General features: G+C 39.4%; 1 protein-coding gene across 9 annotated transcripts in view; it reads right to left on the bottom strand.

Moving 5' to 3' along the window:
• Positions 1 to 17789, bottom strand: part of EEA1 (early endosome antigen 1) — a 127817-nt gene that overhangs the window by 59307 nt on the left and 50721 nt on the right. For all 9 annotated transcript variants that reach the window (XR_005586839.1, XR_005586840.1, XR_005586841.1 and 6 more), the window contains 2 exons: positions 15814 to 15969; positions 7678 to 7794 (listed from right to left, as the gene is read on the bottom strand). Coding sequence is in view for 6 of the 9 variants with exons in the window: in XM_039496798.1 (XP_039352732.1) it covers positions 7678 to 7794; positions 15814 to 15969 (273 nt within the window). In the remaining 3 variants the exon portion in view is untranslated. The remainder of the gene's footprint in view (positions 1 to 7677; positions 7795 to 15813; positions 15970 to 17789) is intronic.

Below are 17789 nucleotides of genomic sequence, written 5' to 3'. Positions count from 1 at the left end.
TCTGCAATATATAATAATAAACATTACATACAGAATATCTGTTTTGAAGGTTATACGGGTAAAATCCTGGCCCCAATGGAATCAGTGGCAAAACGCCAATTGACTACAATAGTACCAGAATTTCACCCTGAGTTTATGGTGTGAATTAGTATGTTTTAACCTTTAGAAAAACAAAAACTCTAGCTAGCCTCCTTAACACCAGGAAAACAAGTTCAGCACAGGAGCACCAGCACAGCACAATACCTTTTTCACAACCTGATTTCTAATATGCATATTTATAACAGCATTACAGCAGTTTCATACGCGGATTATCACAATACCTTTGTAATCCTTAGAAGGTATTTTAATAGTAATCAATGTAAAGGTGCTTCAAAGAAGTAATGAGACACTGAAAATTGTCATGCACCTTAAAGATGAATGACAGAATTTGAAAGAGAGCTCCCTGGCATAGTTTAATTTTGAATTAACACGGGGAAAGGGACATCATGATGTGTGCAGTGCCATTGTTGTTGCATTGGTCTTAGGATATTAGACATTATGTCTACATAATAAAGTGGCATTTATAATTGCTTTATTGCAGTATTTTCCAAACTTTTGAAATCGCAGCTCCCCTTCAGGAAAACGAAACACAATATGCTCCCCTTCAACCCTCCACACATTCTAACACCTAGCCAAAATGAGCAGTCACTCAAGAGGAGATTGTGTACATCTACTTAAAATACTTCCTCTCACTCCTTCCATGCTTTGATGAACAGTGAAACAGCTAACAATTAATGTTTATTTGAAGTATTATCACTTGTACCTGAGCTTATGTCTAAACTTAAAGCAGTGTGTAGGGTACATACACTGTATGCCCCATAGCATGAGTATAAACAGCAGCGTAGATAGTGAGGCAATACTTAGGTGAATAAAGACACTCCAGAACCTTAGGGCATATATTCTGCACAGCTCTCTACAGGCCCAAGCAGTGCCTCCTGTGTCTACACTGCTATTTTTAGCACAGTAGCTTACCGGTGCCTCAAAATGGCAGGAGTTGTTCCCCACAGCAGGGAAAATCTGAGGCAGTAGGAAAGGCTCTCACAAAGCAACAAGGAAGAGCTCTGGCAGTGGGGAGGCAGCGGTGAAAGGCTCTGGCAGGAGGTTTCAGATGAAGCCCTTTTCCCGTTAACACACCTTTCTTGGGAAAAGAGGCTAGATTTGCAGGGAAGCCTGAGCCATCCTAAGAGGCTTATTGTTTTTTCTAGCATTAGGCTGTTCTGGGCAATAGGCTGTTATAGGCCTTGGGAGTAATGCAGGCTCTAAGGGGACTTGGTTTTATACAAGCAATTTGATCCCTGGAACTGTGATGCTCTGGATTTGAGCTATAAAAAGAGGGGGAGAATTCATGTAACAAATACAGTGCCTGTTGCCTTCCCCCATTTTCCACTGTGGTCAACACAGGCTAGCCTGATAAATTATCCTGTTATGGGATTAATAGAGTTGCAGCCACTTGACCTAAATTCTGATGTCTGTGTCCTTCCTCACGAGTTCCTACTATTCTCGAAGTTCACTGTTTTACTTTAAAAATTAGAGGAAGATTCCTCTCCTAAGTTAAAGGCCTGCATTTATGTATTCGTCACTCCTCATTGTGATGCAGCTGCTGGAAGATATCACTGTAAGAATAACATTCTTCTAAATCAGACTTTACATGATCTCAACATCTGGATGCATACACAAAGAGACTGTTCGGGGCTATGCTGGAATCTTAATGGACATACAAACTAAAACCCAATATACTCCACTCTGCATGAATATCTGTTTTCTATCTTTTCCAAAAATGCACAGAATCATAGAATATCAGGGTTGGAAGGGACCTCAGGAGGTCATCTAGTCCAACCCCCTGCTCAAAGCAGGACCAATCCCCAGACAGATTTTTTCCCCAACTCACCCCCTCAAGGATTGAGCTCACAACCTTGTGTTTAGCAGGCCAATGCTCAACTCCCCCACATTTACAAGGAGATTAAAAGTAAAGTTTCTGCATCATTTAAGGAGCTTTTCATAACTTTTCTAGTTCTGTGGCCAGACCTTCAACATAGGACAGTACAAGGTATCAGGAAAGCTGCCCTATAGGGGCAGCTGATGATTCCAAGCACCCACTCACACCCAGTATAGGGTTTACTGGAGTGAGGGCAAGTCCGGGGCACGGCCAAGGAACACAGTACTTTAGCTGGTCCTTGGCTGACAGAGTGGTTTTCGGAGGCTACTTCAGACGCTGCAAATTAGAGCACTCTTAGGCTGCTATAAGTCACTTTGTGGGTCATTTAAGCTCTGACAGCCCCAGGACTGGGGGCGTCAAAAGGTGGCTTGGAGCCACCCCTCCCACACCATCTCCTCAACTGCACCGAGCATGAACTCAACACAGCTGAGGACTCCTTCCCTTGATTTCTGATTTATCTTCCTATTTTGACTACAGATTAGTCATCTTATTCATCAATCTGCTGTCATTCCATTAAATATGGGGAATTAAATGTTATTGTGTATCAGTTTCAATGTATTCTTCATATATGATTAAACTCTGCTGGTTTGCGGAAGTGGTATAAGATGCTAACTCTCACTATAGGTCTGCCTCAGATTTACATCATGCGAAGTATAAAGAAATTTTAAACTGCATCTTACTATATTCCTTGGCAAATGTTATTTCTACATTAAATTACACTAAACTACAGTGTTTGGTCTCAGTCCCTGCCCCCCACTGACATTCTATGTTCTATTTTCCTAAATATGAATATGCTTCCTTTCCCAAGACACTATTTGGGCAATGTGCTATATAATAACTACTCTGCCAGCAACACACCAAGTACTATGATTCATCCTTCTAAGGAAGTGCTCCATCACAACTGAATTCCATATTTGGTCTTGCTTATCTCCACATACACACACAGAGACAGACATTGTGGGAGTACGCAAACAAAGAAGAGCATCTGGACAGCACAGGTCAATAGGTAGTATTCAGCATTATGATAAAGGAGACTTTGGGGTTAGAAGCCTGCACTATTTTTTCTGCGCTTCACATTAATGTAAGAGTAGGAATATTGGATAGGCATCTGCTAAGCTTCCAAGTGAAGAGTTAACATCGCTATGACAGACTTGACCTGAACGTTTTCCATGTTGATTTGTCCCAGTTTTATTTTGGAAGAATAGCAGATAATACAATAAAACATTCAGTGGAGCATTATGCTTTGCAGGGGGAATTTATCCAAATTTTTTGGCAATGCAGAATTACAAAAGCAACTGTGAGGGGGGAAAATATGTAACATTTAAAAAAATGAAGTTAGAGAAAAAAGAAAAGCCTGCCTTTTATATGTTGAATGAGTTGCCAAATACAGTAAACATGTCTTGGATTTATTCACAAGACATTATTCCATTGGTGAAATAAATACAGAGCACTGGAAAAAATGCTTCACCTCCACAGAGGAGGAATAAATTACTTCACTCACGCAGGCTACAGCTGATGAGAAAAAGGTATGTAGCTTGCAAAATAACAGAGATGTTTAATAACACACTGAAATGCTTCATTAACTACACTAACTAAACATGAGTTGTGATTACATTTTATATTTGATTTTTTTTATATATACATATATAAAATAGGCACTCTGAAATCATGGTGATGTGTAAAGTATAAGAACTTGGATAAAATACTGCATAAAATATGCAGAGAACACACAATGTTGTGGTGTAGTATAAAGGATTTATTAGCAAGAGTTTGAGATGGCACATTATTCATTAGCAGTGAAGCCTGAGGAAGTTATACAGGTCTGAACATGTCCTGAGGAAAACTTTATACCCTACCAACCCACCATGTTTTTGTATATGTCACACAGGTTAACAGAAAAAAAATGTTTTAAGATTTTTTACTGGGACTTTTTTTAAAGAGACAACTGAAAAGTGAGCAATTCACTTGCCCTGAGTCCAACTGTACAGGGCAGCCTCAGAGTAAGCCACAAAAAACCCTAAAAGTAACCTAGAAGAGTTTTATCTAAAATGAACGGGGCTTTGAAACTGGATAACTTGAGACCTTCCATAATTAGAATCAAATGCTGACTCCCACTGGGAAGCTGGGATTCTCCTTTTTTCTGTGTTATAATGCTCCCATTTACAGCTCTATGGAGTCGCAACACATTGAACTTTAAACTATTACATTCCAGGAGTACTGCTTGTGATTTTAGAGGGGAAATTCTCCAAGTCAAGGAAAGAAAAAAATATATATCTGGCAGGTTAACATGGCTGTTTAAATCTATTTAATGATGAGGAAAATCAGAAATAAGCCCAGTTGAGATGCATTAATGAGCAGAGTGCAAGTGAGGCAGTCATGTTAATTGAGCACATGGTTACAACTACCACATCTATGGTGTTCTCTACATATATACCCATACACAGAAATACACACTTGCACATGCACTTACACTGAGATATAAACATAGATATAGGACCACTTCTGTGGCAGGAAGGTGGGGGGGACCTGGATAGCCTGCAATACACATTTTTATGTTAAATTTGTCAGTTAACTTGAAGGTGCAGCCCTCCACTAAATTGTTAGTGCAGAGTGATATGACAATAAACAGCTCAATTGTGACTTTGCCATGAGTTCAAAGGAATGGGCAGCACATTGCTACTCCTGCCCCAGGAGCCTCCCTGCTGCTCCAAGAAGAGAGTAATTCATGCTGGGCCTCTACCCAGAGGAAGCAGTGTATGCTCCCCAACACGCTGGCACAGCTCTAACCTATCTTTACCTTCTTCTGCCCTTCCCACTTAGCTGCACAAGGGCAGGACACGGTGGTTCTGCAGTCTGCTTCCCCTTCAGCACTACTATCTGTATATGGACACCTCTACACCGCTGCATTAGCTAGGTCATAATTTGGCCAAAAATAAATAAATACTCGGAGACAGCAATTGGTTAGGTTTGGGGTAGTGTTCAATAAACATGAAATTAAAGAATAACTGTTAGCTTGAGTTTGGTTACGAAAAGATCTATGTGTTGTAAAGGAAGGCCCTGACTAGCAAGTAGAAGGAAAGACTTGAAAATAATAAGGATAAGGCCACAAGGAATAAAATAAGGAAGATGTCTGCTCAAAGAATAACAACTGATATAAAGGAAAAGCTTCTAAAAAGAAGGCCTCTAACCAATAGGGGTGAGTGCAAATGGTTTTAAATAAGACAAAAAGAATCTGTCTTAAAATGAGCCAGCATGGCCCTTCCCACCCCACACACCAGCATTAAAGTCTGTGTGAATCCAGAACAAACTGTCAGACTGCAAGAAGGAGGGGAGGAAAGGAAGCTGTAAATCTTATTTGAATAAGGACTAGAAATAAGGGGGAATTGTCTTAAATTGGTTTTAACCGAAGTCAGTAATTTGCAATGACCATACTTATTTGTTGAAGAGTATAAAAAAAAGTAAACTCAAAGGATTCATTGCCACTACTTGCCTGACCACACCGGAGCCAACAAATATGGTTCTAAGCATCCTTGGGTTTAGCCCATTTATAAATATCTTGACCAAATCTTTATAAATGTTTTGTTACTGTTTGGATGTAGTAAACTGCTTATTACTGAGACTTTTTAGGCATGTTTGGAGCAATTGTACACACACCATTTGGTCTTTGGATTTAATAAAGGAATTTGTGGTTAAATTAGAGTTTGGTGGTTTCCCAGATTAATATAAATAATTTCAAATATTAATAATTCCAACAAGTGGGGAAAATTCTTTCACAGGCCTATCCTAAACTACCAATGTTGCCACCACATAAATAAATAAACACATACAGAAAATTATAATCATATATAATACAAAAAGAACAAGGAGTACTTGTGGCACCTTAGAGAATAACAAATGTATTTGGGCACAAGCTTTCGTGGGTTAAAACCCACTTCATCGGATGCATGCAGTGGAAAATACAGTAGGAAGATATATATACACAGAGAACATGAAAAAATGGGTGTTGCCATACCAACTATAATGAGAGTAATCAATTACGGTGGCTATTAGCAGGAGAAAAAACAACTTTTGTATTGATAATCAGGATGGCCCCTTTCCAACAGTTGACAAGAAGGTATGAGTAATGGGGGGGGGGGGCAGGGGGGCAGAATTAGCATGGAGAATACTTTTTACTTTGTATAATGACCCATCCACTAATTTAATGGTGTCCAGCTTGCAAATTAATTCCAATTCTACAGTTTCTCGTTGCAGTCTGTTTTTGAAGTTCTTTTGTTGGAGTACTGCGACTTTGAGGTCTGTAATCAAGTGACCGGGGAGGCTGAAGTGTTCGCCGACTGGTTTTTGAATGTTATAATTCTTGACGTCTGATTTGTGTCCATTTATTCTTTTGCGTATAAATTTGTTAGTCTCTAAGGTGCCACAAGTACTCCTCCTCCTTTTTGCTGATACAGACTAACACGGCTACCACTCGGAAACCTGTCACCATATAATACAAATACATTCAAATGTTTTATATGTACACAAACATGTGTTATAATGGGGAAACAACCATAAAATTGTAGAAAAGTTCTCCTGTCTCCTCTTTCTCTTCTGTCTCCTTTTACTATTTTTCCCCACTTCTTCTTCTGTCTCCTTTTATTATTTTTCCCCACTCAGCTTTAGGGAATACAGCAGAACCTCAAAGTTACAAACACCTTGGAAATGGAGGTTGTTCATAACTCTGAAATGTTCATAACTCTCAACAAAAGTTATGGTTGTTCTTTCAAAAGTTTACAACTGAAAATTGACTTAGTACAGCTTTGAAACTTTACTACACAGAAGAAAAATGCTGCTTTTAACCATCTCTATTTAAATGAAACAAGCACAGAAACAGTTTCCTTATCTTGTCAAATCTTTTTTTTTTAAACTTTCCCTTTAATTTTTTAGTAGTTTACATTCAACACAGTACTGTAGTGTATTTGCTTTTTCTTTTCTTTTTTTTCCTGTCTTTGCTGCTGCATATTTCTGCTTCCAAATGAAGTGTGTGGTTGGTCACTTTGTAATTCAGGTGTTCGTAACTGAGTTTCTATTGTACATGTGTGTATTCATTTATATATTACATATGCAATGATGCCAACTCAGGATTTTATCATAAATTTTGCAATATTTGATGTTTTTCTGAAAGCCCTAGCTTTATTTTTATTATAAAAAAAAATAAGTTTCTAGCCTTCACAGTTGTGAAAAGTTTCAAAATGTGACCTGTGTGTGACCTCAAGGCTCAGGAACCAGATGGCACATAAAAAGAACCCCCAAAAGTATATAATTGGCTTAAAAATAATTACGTTTAAAAAGGAAATCTCCCAATATTCTGGGAACTTACTAATGATTTTTTAATGCTTGTTTTGGCAATACTATATATAGTGTAAATGGCAGATATTAGAAAACTACAATTATGTTATAACTGTAATGGACCTGACTATCTTTAAAAGTTATAATGTAAGATAAAATCCTTCAAACGTACTACTGTATTGTAAATTTACTACCCCCTTCAGGCTAATCAGGATAGTGAACAATCAGGAAAGGCTTAACTTTTGATGTCACAATGAGGTATTTTGTTAAACTCTGGTTAACACTCTGAAATGCAGTTTGTGACACAAGAGCCAGATTGTACATTTTCACATAAATACCAGTTTTACAAATGTGAGTAATATTAAAACTCTTACCTGGTTTTTCTGTGCTAATTCATTAACTGAACTTTGAAGTTTTTGCTGTTCCTGCACATACACAGCAACCTCCTGAGGGCCTTTTGCAAGCTCAGTCCTTAGCTGATTTATGGTGGCCTTAATAAAAAATAAAAAAAAATAAAAAACAATTACAATTAATAATCAATTACATTGATAGCCCAAATACAGACAGGAGGTCTGGGGGGGGAGAGGGAGGCAAAATATAAACCAGCTTGCAAAAAAGAATGTGTCTGTAAGTAGCATGAACGATATGTGCAAATTTTGGCCCAGATCAATACCCATGGAAATACCAGAGGTGGGGGGAATCCCCTTGCTGAGATCCTTTCACATCATCCCATCAGGAAGATGGTTGTTTGCCTGCTCCAGTGGAAAAGGCCAAGGAGCCCACCCACAAACCTGGCAGATCCCAAAGGCTCAGACTCTTAGTGGAACTGGGATCCCTTGGCTCCATTTCAGCAGTGTTGCCAAGATCTCTACCCAGCCAGGAAGGATGGTCAAGTGGACAGGGCACTAGAAGGGAATTAAGACACCAGGTTCAGTTCCCAGTTCTGCCATCGACTTCCGGTGTGAGTTTGGACAAGTCACTTAATCTACCTCTATCTCATTTCCCCATCTATAAAGTGGGGATAACAGCAGTTCTCTACCTCACAGGAGTGATGTAAAGATAAACACATTAATGACTGTGAGGTGTTCAGATACTACAGTGATGAGGGCATAAGTACCTTAGACAGATAGCAATAGCTGCCCTAGGCTCTCATCTTTAAAGGCTAATTTCCGAGAGACAGATGCACAATGTGCATCACCCAGTCCCCATTTCCTCCCCTGGCAAAGACCCCAGACTGCAGAGAAATCTCAGCATGGCACACAGGAAGTGGCGAGCGAGGAAAGAGAGGGTGAGGGAGGAGACAAGGTGATGTGGAAGGAAGGAAATAAGTGTGTGGAGGATCCCCTCCATGCATGGATTTAGGTGGCATGATCTGGTCCTTAAAGTGGAAGACAAAGGTAACTGCTTTTAATAAAATGTGAGTTAATACTGAGCTTTCTAATTAAGATGTGTCTGAAGCAAACCATCCAATGGCTAACAAGTCCAATTCACTTGCTTTTACTCTTTGTTGCAGAAAGATTGAAACAAAGAAAGATATGGAGAAACATCAGCTTTCTGCATTTTAAAGATGAATGAGAAAAATAAAATGCACATTGTTTTACCTTTGAAACACATAGTACATAAATGGCATTATTTGTTATAAATGCTTTTCCTTCCCTTAAGTTATTCTAGCCACAGATTTCTGGTCACAGTACAGATGTTAATTTGATCATTTCCTTTTTTAGAAAAAGAATAGCAAATCCCATGAAAGTTTACACAATTTTGTGCATGTAACAAAAGTTACTAGAAAGAAGCAGTCTTGTTCCTAAAATAGGATACATTTTTGGGAAGAGCAAAGAGAATGTATAAACACATTCATTGTAAAAATATATGTTGCTATTAACTCTGACTTTTCATAATGGCACACTTTATACTGCTGTAGTTGCAGAGTTGTCACTAAAAAACATGGGATTTCTAATTTGCAAATACACTGTTTTGTGAGAGTATCCATAAAAGTACATGGACATTTTGTAGAAGTGATAGTGCAAATGCAAAAATGCACACAAATTTGTCAAACACTATTGCAGCTGTTTAAACCAGAAACAGAACAAGAACCTACAAAGAAGAGTTACTGTAAATATATTTCAAGATATAGTTCTGCCAGCCATTGTTCAAAACAAAATCTCATGTTTAGTTATTAAACAGCAACAAAGTGAGGTTGAATAATCATTTAAAATACGTGCTGAATGATGTGTTTATTTGATTAATAAACCCATAAGCAAACAGGAACTGTTTAACAAGCTCTTGATGTTATCTAGAGACTACAGAATTACAATGTAATGAGAAAAGGCTTTCACAAAAAAATTACCTCAAATGTAAGTGTCTCCATTAGAAAGCAGAAAAAATAAAATAAAATGATGGATGAAATGTGGAAACAGGCAGTGATAAAAGTTTTAGGTACAATTCTTCAAAATCTATAGTCAAACATAATAATATAATATATGGAGATATACTTATCTCATAGAACCTTTCTATGCCTTTATTTAAAGAGACATTCTTGACTTTATCACAACAAAGGCACTTTATACAGAAATACTCATATTTATTCATGTTAATACCCCCTATTCATGTTAATATGCACTGGAAATTATATCAACAATCTAGCAGGTGTTGTATGCCATGTAGGCAATTATCCCATATATAAATAACTGAAATGAGTGCCTGCAAAGATCCACACACATGCCAAACTTGACTGCAGTGAGACTATCCACAGTGAATGAAGTTAAGCACAGTGTGTAAAGTTAACTATGTCTTTCCATTATTTCAAAGACTTTTGGAGTAAGTCTTACGTGTTTTAGTTCCTGCAGAGAAGATTTATTATGTGGGATTCACTATAGTGAGAAACTAACCTTGGGATAATTAGAGTTGCTTTTGGGATCCTCATAATCTGACTAAGACAGCAACTTGCCTTGTTTCCAAGTATAACTCCACAACATACAATATCCAATGAATAAGAAGGCGAGATGGTGAATGGCAAAAGAAGAGCTCAGCATACAGCTGGATCAGTGATTTTTAAATATGAAAAATTAGAATTCTTTCAACAGTTTTAATTGGTTAATGCCAAAATGATAATTTAGTTCCTTAGCAATGAAGGGCAAAAAACCCAAGCACAAGATGACAAACACGAAGCCACATTTAGAGCAGAAATGCCACAAATATGGAAACAGTAATTTTTTTCACCTCAAAACTACTTAGTTTCTCAGTATTTAAAGGAAAAAATCCATTAAAAACAGTAAGTTTTTTTTCTTATTCTCTCATTTCAGGCTATACAGTTCTCTTTTTTTTAAATTACATTCTCTGGAAACCAATACTATGAACATGAGAAGATATGGTTTGAGTTCTTAATGCTATTTTAGTTAGATTCTCAATCTGCACTCTCAGCATTCTGAGCAAAAAGACCAAGGACTGTGTTATAGTTACAGGATGAGCTGTGCTTCAGGCCCCTTTTGATCCCTCATGAGTGCATCCGTCTGGTGACAGGTTTTACTACCTTCACCGCTTTTTGGGTGGAACCACACATCCTACCTCTCTCAGAATGGATCTCTCGGCTGCAGCCCTTTGTTTACCAACTGTGTTAACACACAGGCCCAACTGTGTTTAGCTACTGTAAGCCCTTTTCCTCCAGGGCCAGTGACATGGGCTGATTAAAGTGACTCAAACGGCTTCTTCAAAACAAGGAATTGTTTATTCACTCAAGGGTGCACAGCATGTAGAGAAAGAGATAAAACAATAAAAAGCCTAGACCCCTGGGTCTTATCTAAACTTTATTCTTTCTGTGCAAGTTTTACATAAGTCCCACTCAGCCCAGCCACCCCTACTGCTGGTTTGGGAGAGACAGACAGCCCCTTCTACACTCTGTCTGTCTCTCACTATCAGAGGGTACATCTACATTGTGTTTTAAAACCCATGGCAGCAAGTCTCAAAGCTCGGGTAGACATTTAGGTTCAGGCTCTGAAGCCCATGTTAACGTGGTTGGTAAAAAGGGGCGGCTGAAGCCCACCTCTTCACCAGGCCTTAGAGTCCTAGCTCCAGCCCAAGCTACAATATCTACACTGCTGTTTTTAGTGCTATAGTGCGAGTCCATGTCTATAGATCCAGGGTTTGAGACTCCCTACCATGGATTTTCAAACATAGTGGAGACATACATAGAGATTTCTCTTCAACCCCTACTGCCTATTCACTCCCCTGCCTTTCTAGGCTAGGGTCTTTCATGGTTTAGTATCCCTTTGATCCTAGGCTTGGGCCTGGGAGAAATTAACCTGCTAGCCTGGTTGAAGCCAGGCAGATAGGCATTTCCCAATTAACGGGCCCTTCACCCTTTCCTTAAGGACCCTTTGTGGAAGTATCTTATCTCTGTCTTTGTTTCATTTCCCATTAGTTTCCTCCTAACAGCCTCCTTTGATTTAATTCCATGAAGTCAGGCAGCATAATAGCCAGCAGGTAAACTGAGGCAAAAGTGATTGTCAGAAAATAATACAGATAACTCCCTCATGCTCCACAGACTGAATTACTCTCTCAGCCCCAGAAGTGAGCCCTCAAGAACAGGGATGAATCACAGGCATGGGGAAGCTTTCACCACCATTACTCTATATATTTCATGGGTAGAGGGCACCAGTTTCCAGTGTTCTCAATCTAGCACTTTTCACAAACACATTTTATTAGTTTTTAAATGCTAAGTGGAATTCGGGCTACTGATTTTAAAATCTATTAGATCTAATATCACTTCTCATAGACAGCAACATTTTATTTTAATGTAGTTAACCTGTCACACTTTATAGTCACTGCTATGCTAAAGATTATGATGCAGAGGAGATAGTAACATTTTATAGAAGAATGAATTACCACTACTTACTTTAGCATTTAAATTATACCAGTTGTCTTTGGTTCACTTTAAATAGTACCTATCCAATTTTTCATAGATAGCTAATGTCACTGCAAACGCTTTACTGGAAATTTAGTCACACAGACCCACCAAGATTTGCCATTCATATGCATGAGAATAACTAGCTACACCAATGCAACCCTTTTCCCCTATATCTGCTACTATGTCCAACAAGAGTGACAATGAACATTAGATTGTTTCTGTTAAATGATACACAGTGAAATAGTTAGCCATTTTGGTATGTAAATCCATCCATTAAGATGAACAGCAGCAGTTCATATTTCTGTTAGAGCTAGCTCTGCATAATATGGCAGACATCACTTTATGTTCAGTTTACACTTTCAGATTGTCTTTGAAACATACAGACTAGATAACCAATATATTGAAATGAAAATTTAAATTCTGAAGTACAGTTGTGATATACTCAAAAATGAGGCAGCAATTTACATAACCAATTACAGTAACTCCTCACTTAAAGTCATCCCAGTTAACGCTGTTTCACTGTTACACTGCTGATCAATTAGAGAACATGCTCATTTAAAGTTCCGCAACGCTCCATTATAACGTTGTTTGGCAGCCACCTGCTTTGTCCACTGCTTGCAGAAAGAGCAGCCCATTGGAGCTAGCTGGAGGGGGCTTGGAACCAGGGCGGACCGGAAGTCCCCCATCAACTCCCCACTCCCCTAAGTTTCCTGTGCGGCAGCTGCCAAGCAGGCGTGTCCTCCTGCCCCCCATCTCCATAGAGCAGGGGGTGAGAGGGGTGGACACGACAGGACTCAAGACAGAGGGAGCCTGCCAGCAGCAGCTGCTGTCTCAACTTGCTGATCTACTTAAAAAGGCAGTATACTCAGAGTGCGATCAGCTTTCTTAAAGGGCCAATGCGTGTCTCACACACACACCCAGTGTGTGTCTCTGTCTCTCTCTGCCATGCTGTCTCCCCTCCCTCCATTTGTGCTGCCTTGTAGAGTGTGACACTACATTAACAACAATGCGTTAACCCTTGAGAGCTCAGCTGAGTGCTAGTTCATCATTTAACAGTAAGGCATTCCCTGGGAAATATCCCACCCTCTGACTTCATCACCTCAACCAAGCTTCACAATCATCATTGTTGTGTACAGTATTAAATTGTTTGTTAAAAACTTATACTGTGTATATACATATATATAAAATATAGTCTTTTGTCTGGCAAAAAAAATTTCCCTGGAACCTAACATCGTTTCCCCCACCACCACCACCACCCCCATTTTACATTCATTCTTATGGGGAAATTGGATTCGCTTAACATTGTTTCGCTTAAAGTAGCATTTTTCAGGAACATAACTACAAGGTTAAGCGAGGAGTTACTGTATACTCAGGGCTCCAACTGCGACATTCCTTTCTTCACAAACATGTTTGATCAAGTCTGTGAACCGCTTCTCCTTAGTCTAAATATTTTAAACTTGAATAAGAAAATACTGGACTTATTGTTTGGTAGAACACTGTACTCTCTATATAATTCATGTGGCCCCATGAATGCCTTGCACAGTCTCTGCAGGGCAAGGAAAGAAGGGAAGATATCAGGAACCCTGAGGAGTTTAGAAACAGTACAAGGCCAAGAGAACTGGTTAGTCCACACATCTCTAAAGCTCTGCCGGGCAGAGGAAGGAAGGAAGGAGCTGGAATCGGTAGAGCTCTGAAATTCCACAGGGCAGATGAACCCGGGGTGGGCGGAGGGGGTTAAACGGGCCATTTATTCTGCACCATTGCAAAGGCCTCTAGAACAGCATGAGCTAGGGGTAACTTGCAAAACTTATAAGTTTATCAGAGCTGTACAGGACAGGGAAATACATAGTCATGGTGGAGTAGGGACCTTGCAGAGCTCCTGAGTTCTATATTGGCCCTATATTCAAAAGAAGGAAATTAACAAACAGATAATTTTGTTACTTTTAGCACAAGCATCACCTCATCAAAATTTATTGATCCAAGCCAAAAATTACAGCAAGGTTATAGGTGTTAAGATTGCTACCTCTCGCTGAAGTGCAAATCAAGGATTGTTCCAGTTTAAGAAAGCCTAAGCATTCAAAAGTCTGGAAATGAATAGTTAAAGGAAGGAAGATAAATATTCAAGTATCCTCACAGTTCAGACATTCTCTGAAATAAACATGCAAGTGTAAAAATAAAATCACATTGCACATTCCAAAAACAACCTTAATTCAGACTCCCATTATCTACCCACCTAACATTTTACAGGAAATGCTTATTGGAACAACAACAGTTTTAAGAATATTTGAAATCATTGGTTACAGATGAAAACACCAAACATTCTCCAAGTTTCTTTGGCCTGCTTTCTCTTCTTCCTAGGTAATTAGGTAATGTACTAGCTTCATTTAATCAAAAGGGTATACTGAGATCTGTGCCCTATTGAGTACAGCATGACTGAATAAATATTGTTAAGTATTTTCAGATCTCTCAACACTGGTCTAACTCTGCACCCATTGAGTTCAACAGATGCTGATTAGCCCAACGTTGAACACTTCTGAAAAACCCACCTACAATCTGTATCTCATATGGAACGTGGAGTCTCACTTTGAAAGGATAAACAGGAAAAAAAGGGCATGGGGTGATACAGGGCTATATATTTCCAGGACATATAATTAAGGTGGAAGTAACAGATTTTGTTTTCAACCTCAGAATGGAATAGTGGATGAAGAAAAATAGTTGTGTCTCTGGTCTGACCATGAAGGATGAGACATGATATATTGATGTCTATTGGCCAAAACAGGTAGTTGGGACTGGCAAGAGCTTAGTTTCTGGTTTGTATATGGAGGATAATAGGCAAAATGTTGATTTCTATGGCCAATAATGAGCAGGTGAACTGAAAGATACTGTGAGGGAGGAGGGCAGGGGGAGTATGTGAGTGATTTTAAGGTTTGTAATTTATATGCAAAATATAGCTGTGATAAAGGGTAAGTGTCAAAAGGCTTCTGATTAATAGGTTAATGCTGGAAAAATTTTGCAGAAGTTACACTGATTAAAAAAAGTCACAATGCATATTCTACAAAAGCATGTACATTTATTTAAGGGACTATATGAACTGTGGGAACACTTGAATAGTTATCTACCTTGCATTAATGGTTCATTTTCATATATTTACATGCTTAGGGGGTTATTTAAAACTGTAACCCTGTTTTGTAAACATATGTTTCAATTTTAATGTTAAGTAGCAACCATAACCTTAGGTAACAATTAGTTTCTGTCTCTGTATTACAGCACACAATTTAGGAAAGCTCAAAATAAAATTTTTATTTTTGAGGCAGAAATGTATTGCTCTGTCTGTTTCCCTGTCTCACTGGAGGGATCACAACATATACCAGCAGGGGAGGCTGCTTCTCCTCTACATGGCTGTACAAAACTAACTTTTCATGCTAAAGAGATATATTTTTTTTTAAAAAAAGATTTAGTGTCCGGATACCAATGCACGGATTGTATCAATCTACTCTAATCTAATGAAACACTCCCTACCAGACTATGGATTAACATTCAGCATTATAATATGAAAATCACAACAAAGCTAAAACATGTTCTAAGCCTTTTTGTTTGGCTTCATTACCTCTGAGTTCGCATACTTTGCCTGCAAATGCTTGCACTCATCTTTCAGGTTCTCTGATTCTCTCTCACGCTCCAAAGTCATCTTGTCCATCAATGTCTGAACTTGGACCAGCTCCTTCTTTAAAACAGAAACATCCTCCACACCAGGCCTTTGCAGCTGAAAGGCAGCATAACAATAATTACTACCTATAAGGATTTCTAATACTAACAAATATGTTTTCAGTATCACTTCATATTCACTCTCTGCAAAAGCTTCCAATTCATTTAAGATTTCCTGCTGAAATTATTCTGGGTTATTTCCAGACCCTTTATTTTCAAATACACTTTCATTTCTCATCTAAACAGAGAATGGTATTATTTATGTGTTTTTATTATATATATTGCTGTAGCACCCAAAGACCCCAATCAGGAGTGGGGCATTAGGCACTGTTTTCACTTTCATAAAGACAGAGTCCCTGCCCTGAAAAGCTTACAATACAAAAGAACAACAGAACAGATGAGGAGTGGAAGGAAAAGATAAACCTTACAGGCAAAGCAGCCAGGGTGGTAATCCCAGCTATAGATCCCAGAGACAAGGTGGGTGAGGTAATATCTTTTATTGGCCCAACTTCTGTTTTGAGCTTACACAGAGCACGCCGTCAGGTTTGGGAAATGTACTCATAATGTCACAGCTAAATGCAAGGTGGAACAGATTGTTTAGCCTAGTAGTTAACACATATTTCCAGAGACCATTCAAGGTGAAGTGGGGAAGGAGAGGGAAGTTGGGGGGAGGAAGGGTTAGTGGGTTATAGATTGCTGTAATAAACCATATAAATCCAGTGTCTCTATTCCGTCCATGTTTTTTTGGAGTCTAGCAAAGTTATGAATTCAGAACTCCACCCCAAAGCACATTGCCAAACTCATCCATTTCATCCTCACCCTTAACAATTTTACATTCAGAAGAAAAAAAAACAAACAGTCCCTTTGCCACCATGGGAACAGCCATCGCTACGAAGATAGCTCCCCAATACACCAACCTCTTCAGAGGCCACCTTGAAGAAGAATTTCTGAACAAATGCACCATGAAACCAATTATATACCTGAGCTACATGGATGACATTTTCATCCTCTACACAGATGACCTAAACTCCTCCACAACGTCAACAACCACCACCCATCCACTAAACTCCCTCTAGAACAATGATTCTCAACCAGAGGTCCAGGGGCCCAAAGCAGGTTTCAGGGGGTCCACCAAGCAGGGCCGGCATTAGACTTGCTGGGGCCCAGGGCAGAAAGCCGAAGCCCCACCTCCTGGGGCTGAAGCCCGGGGTTACAAGCCCCGTCATCCAGGGCTGAAGCCCAAGTCCGAGCAACTTTGCTTCACAGGGCCCCAGGGTGTTTGGGGCATGGGCAATTGCCCTGCTTGATACCCCCTAATGCTGGCCCTGGCTTTTACATGCAGAAAAACAGTTGTAGCACAGATGGGCCGTGGAGTTTTTATAGCATGTTGGGGGGGCCTCAGAAAGAAAAAGGCTGAGAACCCCTTCTCTAGAACACTCCCACACTAGCATCAACTTCCGGGGTACCACAACCAGTTTCAACGACGGAAGCCTACAGACAACTATATACAATAAACTCACAGATCACCACACCTAACTTCACAGATCCAGGAACCACCCCAAACATGCCAAGGAATCTGTTATCTACAGCCAGGCACTCAGATACCACAGAACATGCTCTGAGGAGAGAGTCCAGGATATATACACTTAAAACCACCTTCACCAAACAAGGACTCTCCACCAGAGAAGTAGATAGCATCACGGAATGGGCCATCCAAACACCCTGAGAGAACCTGCTTCAATACAGAAATAAAACCTCCTCCGACCGCACAACACTACTTTTCACCTACCACGCCACACTAGAACCCACACAGGGTATCATCAAACAATTACAACTCATACTCAATGTGGACATTATCCTGAAATAAACCTTTCCTGA

Source organism: Mauremys reevesii, linkage group 1, assembly GCF_016161935.1.
Source record: "Mauremys reevesii isolate NIE-2019 linkage group 1, ASM1616193v1, whole genome shotgun sequence".
Taxonomy (NCBI): Eukaryota; Metazoa; Chordata; order Testudines; family Geoemydidae; genus Mauremys; species Mauremys reevesii.
The sequence above is the reverse complement of the archived record's forward strand: the minus strand, read 5'-3'. Positions and strand labels throughout refer to the sequence as shown.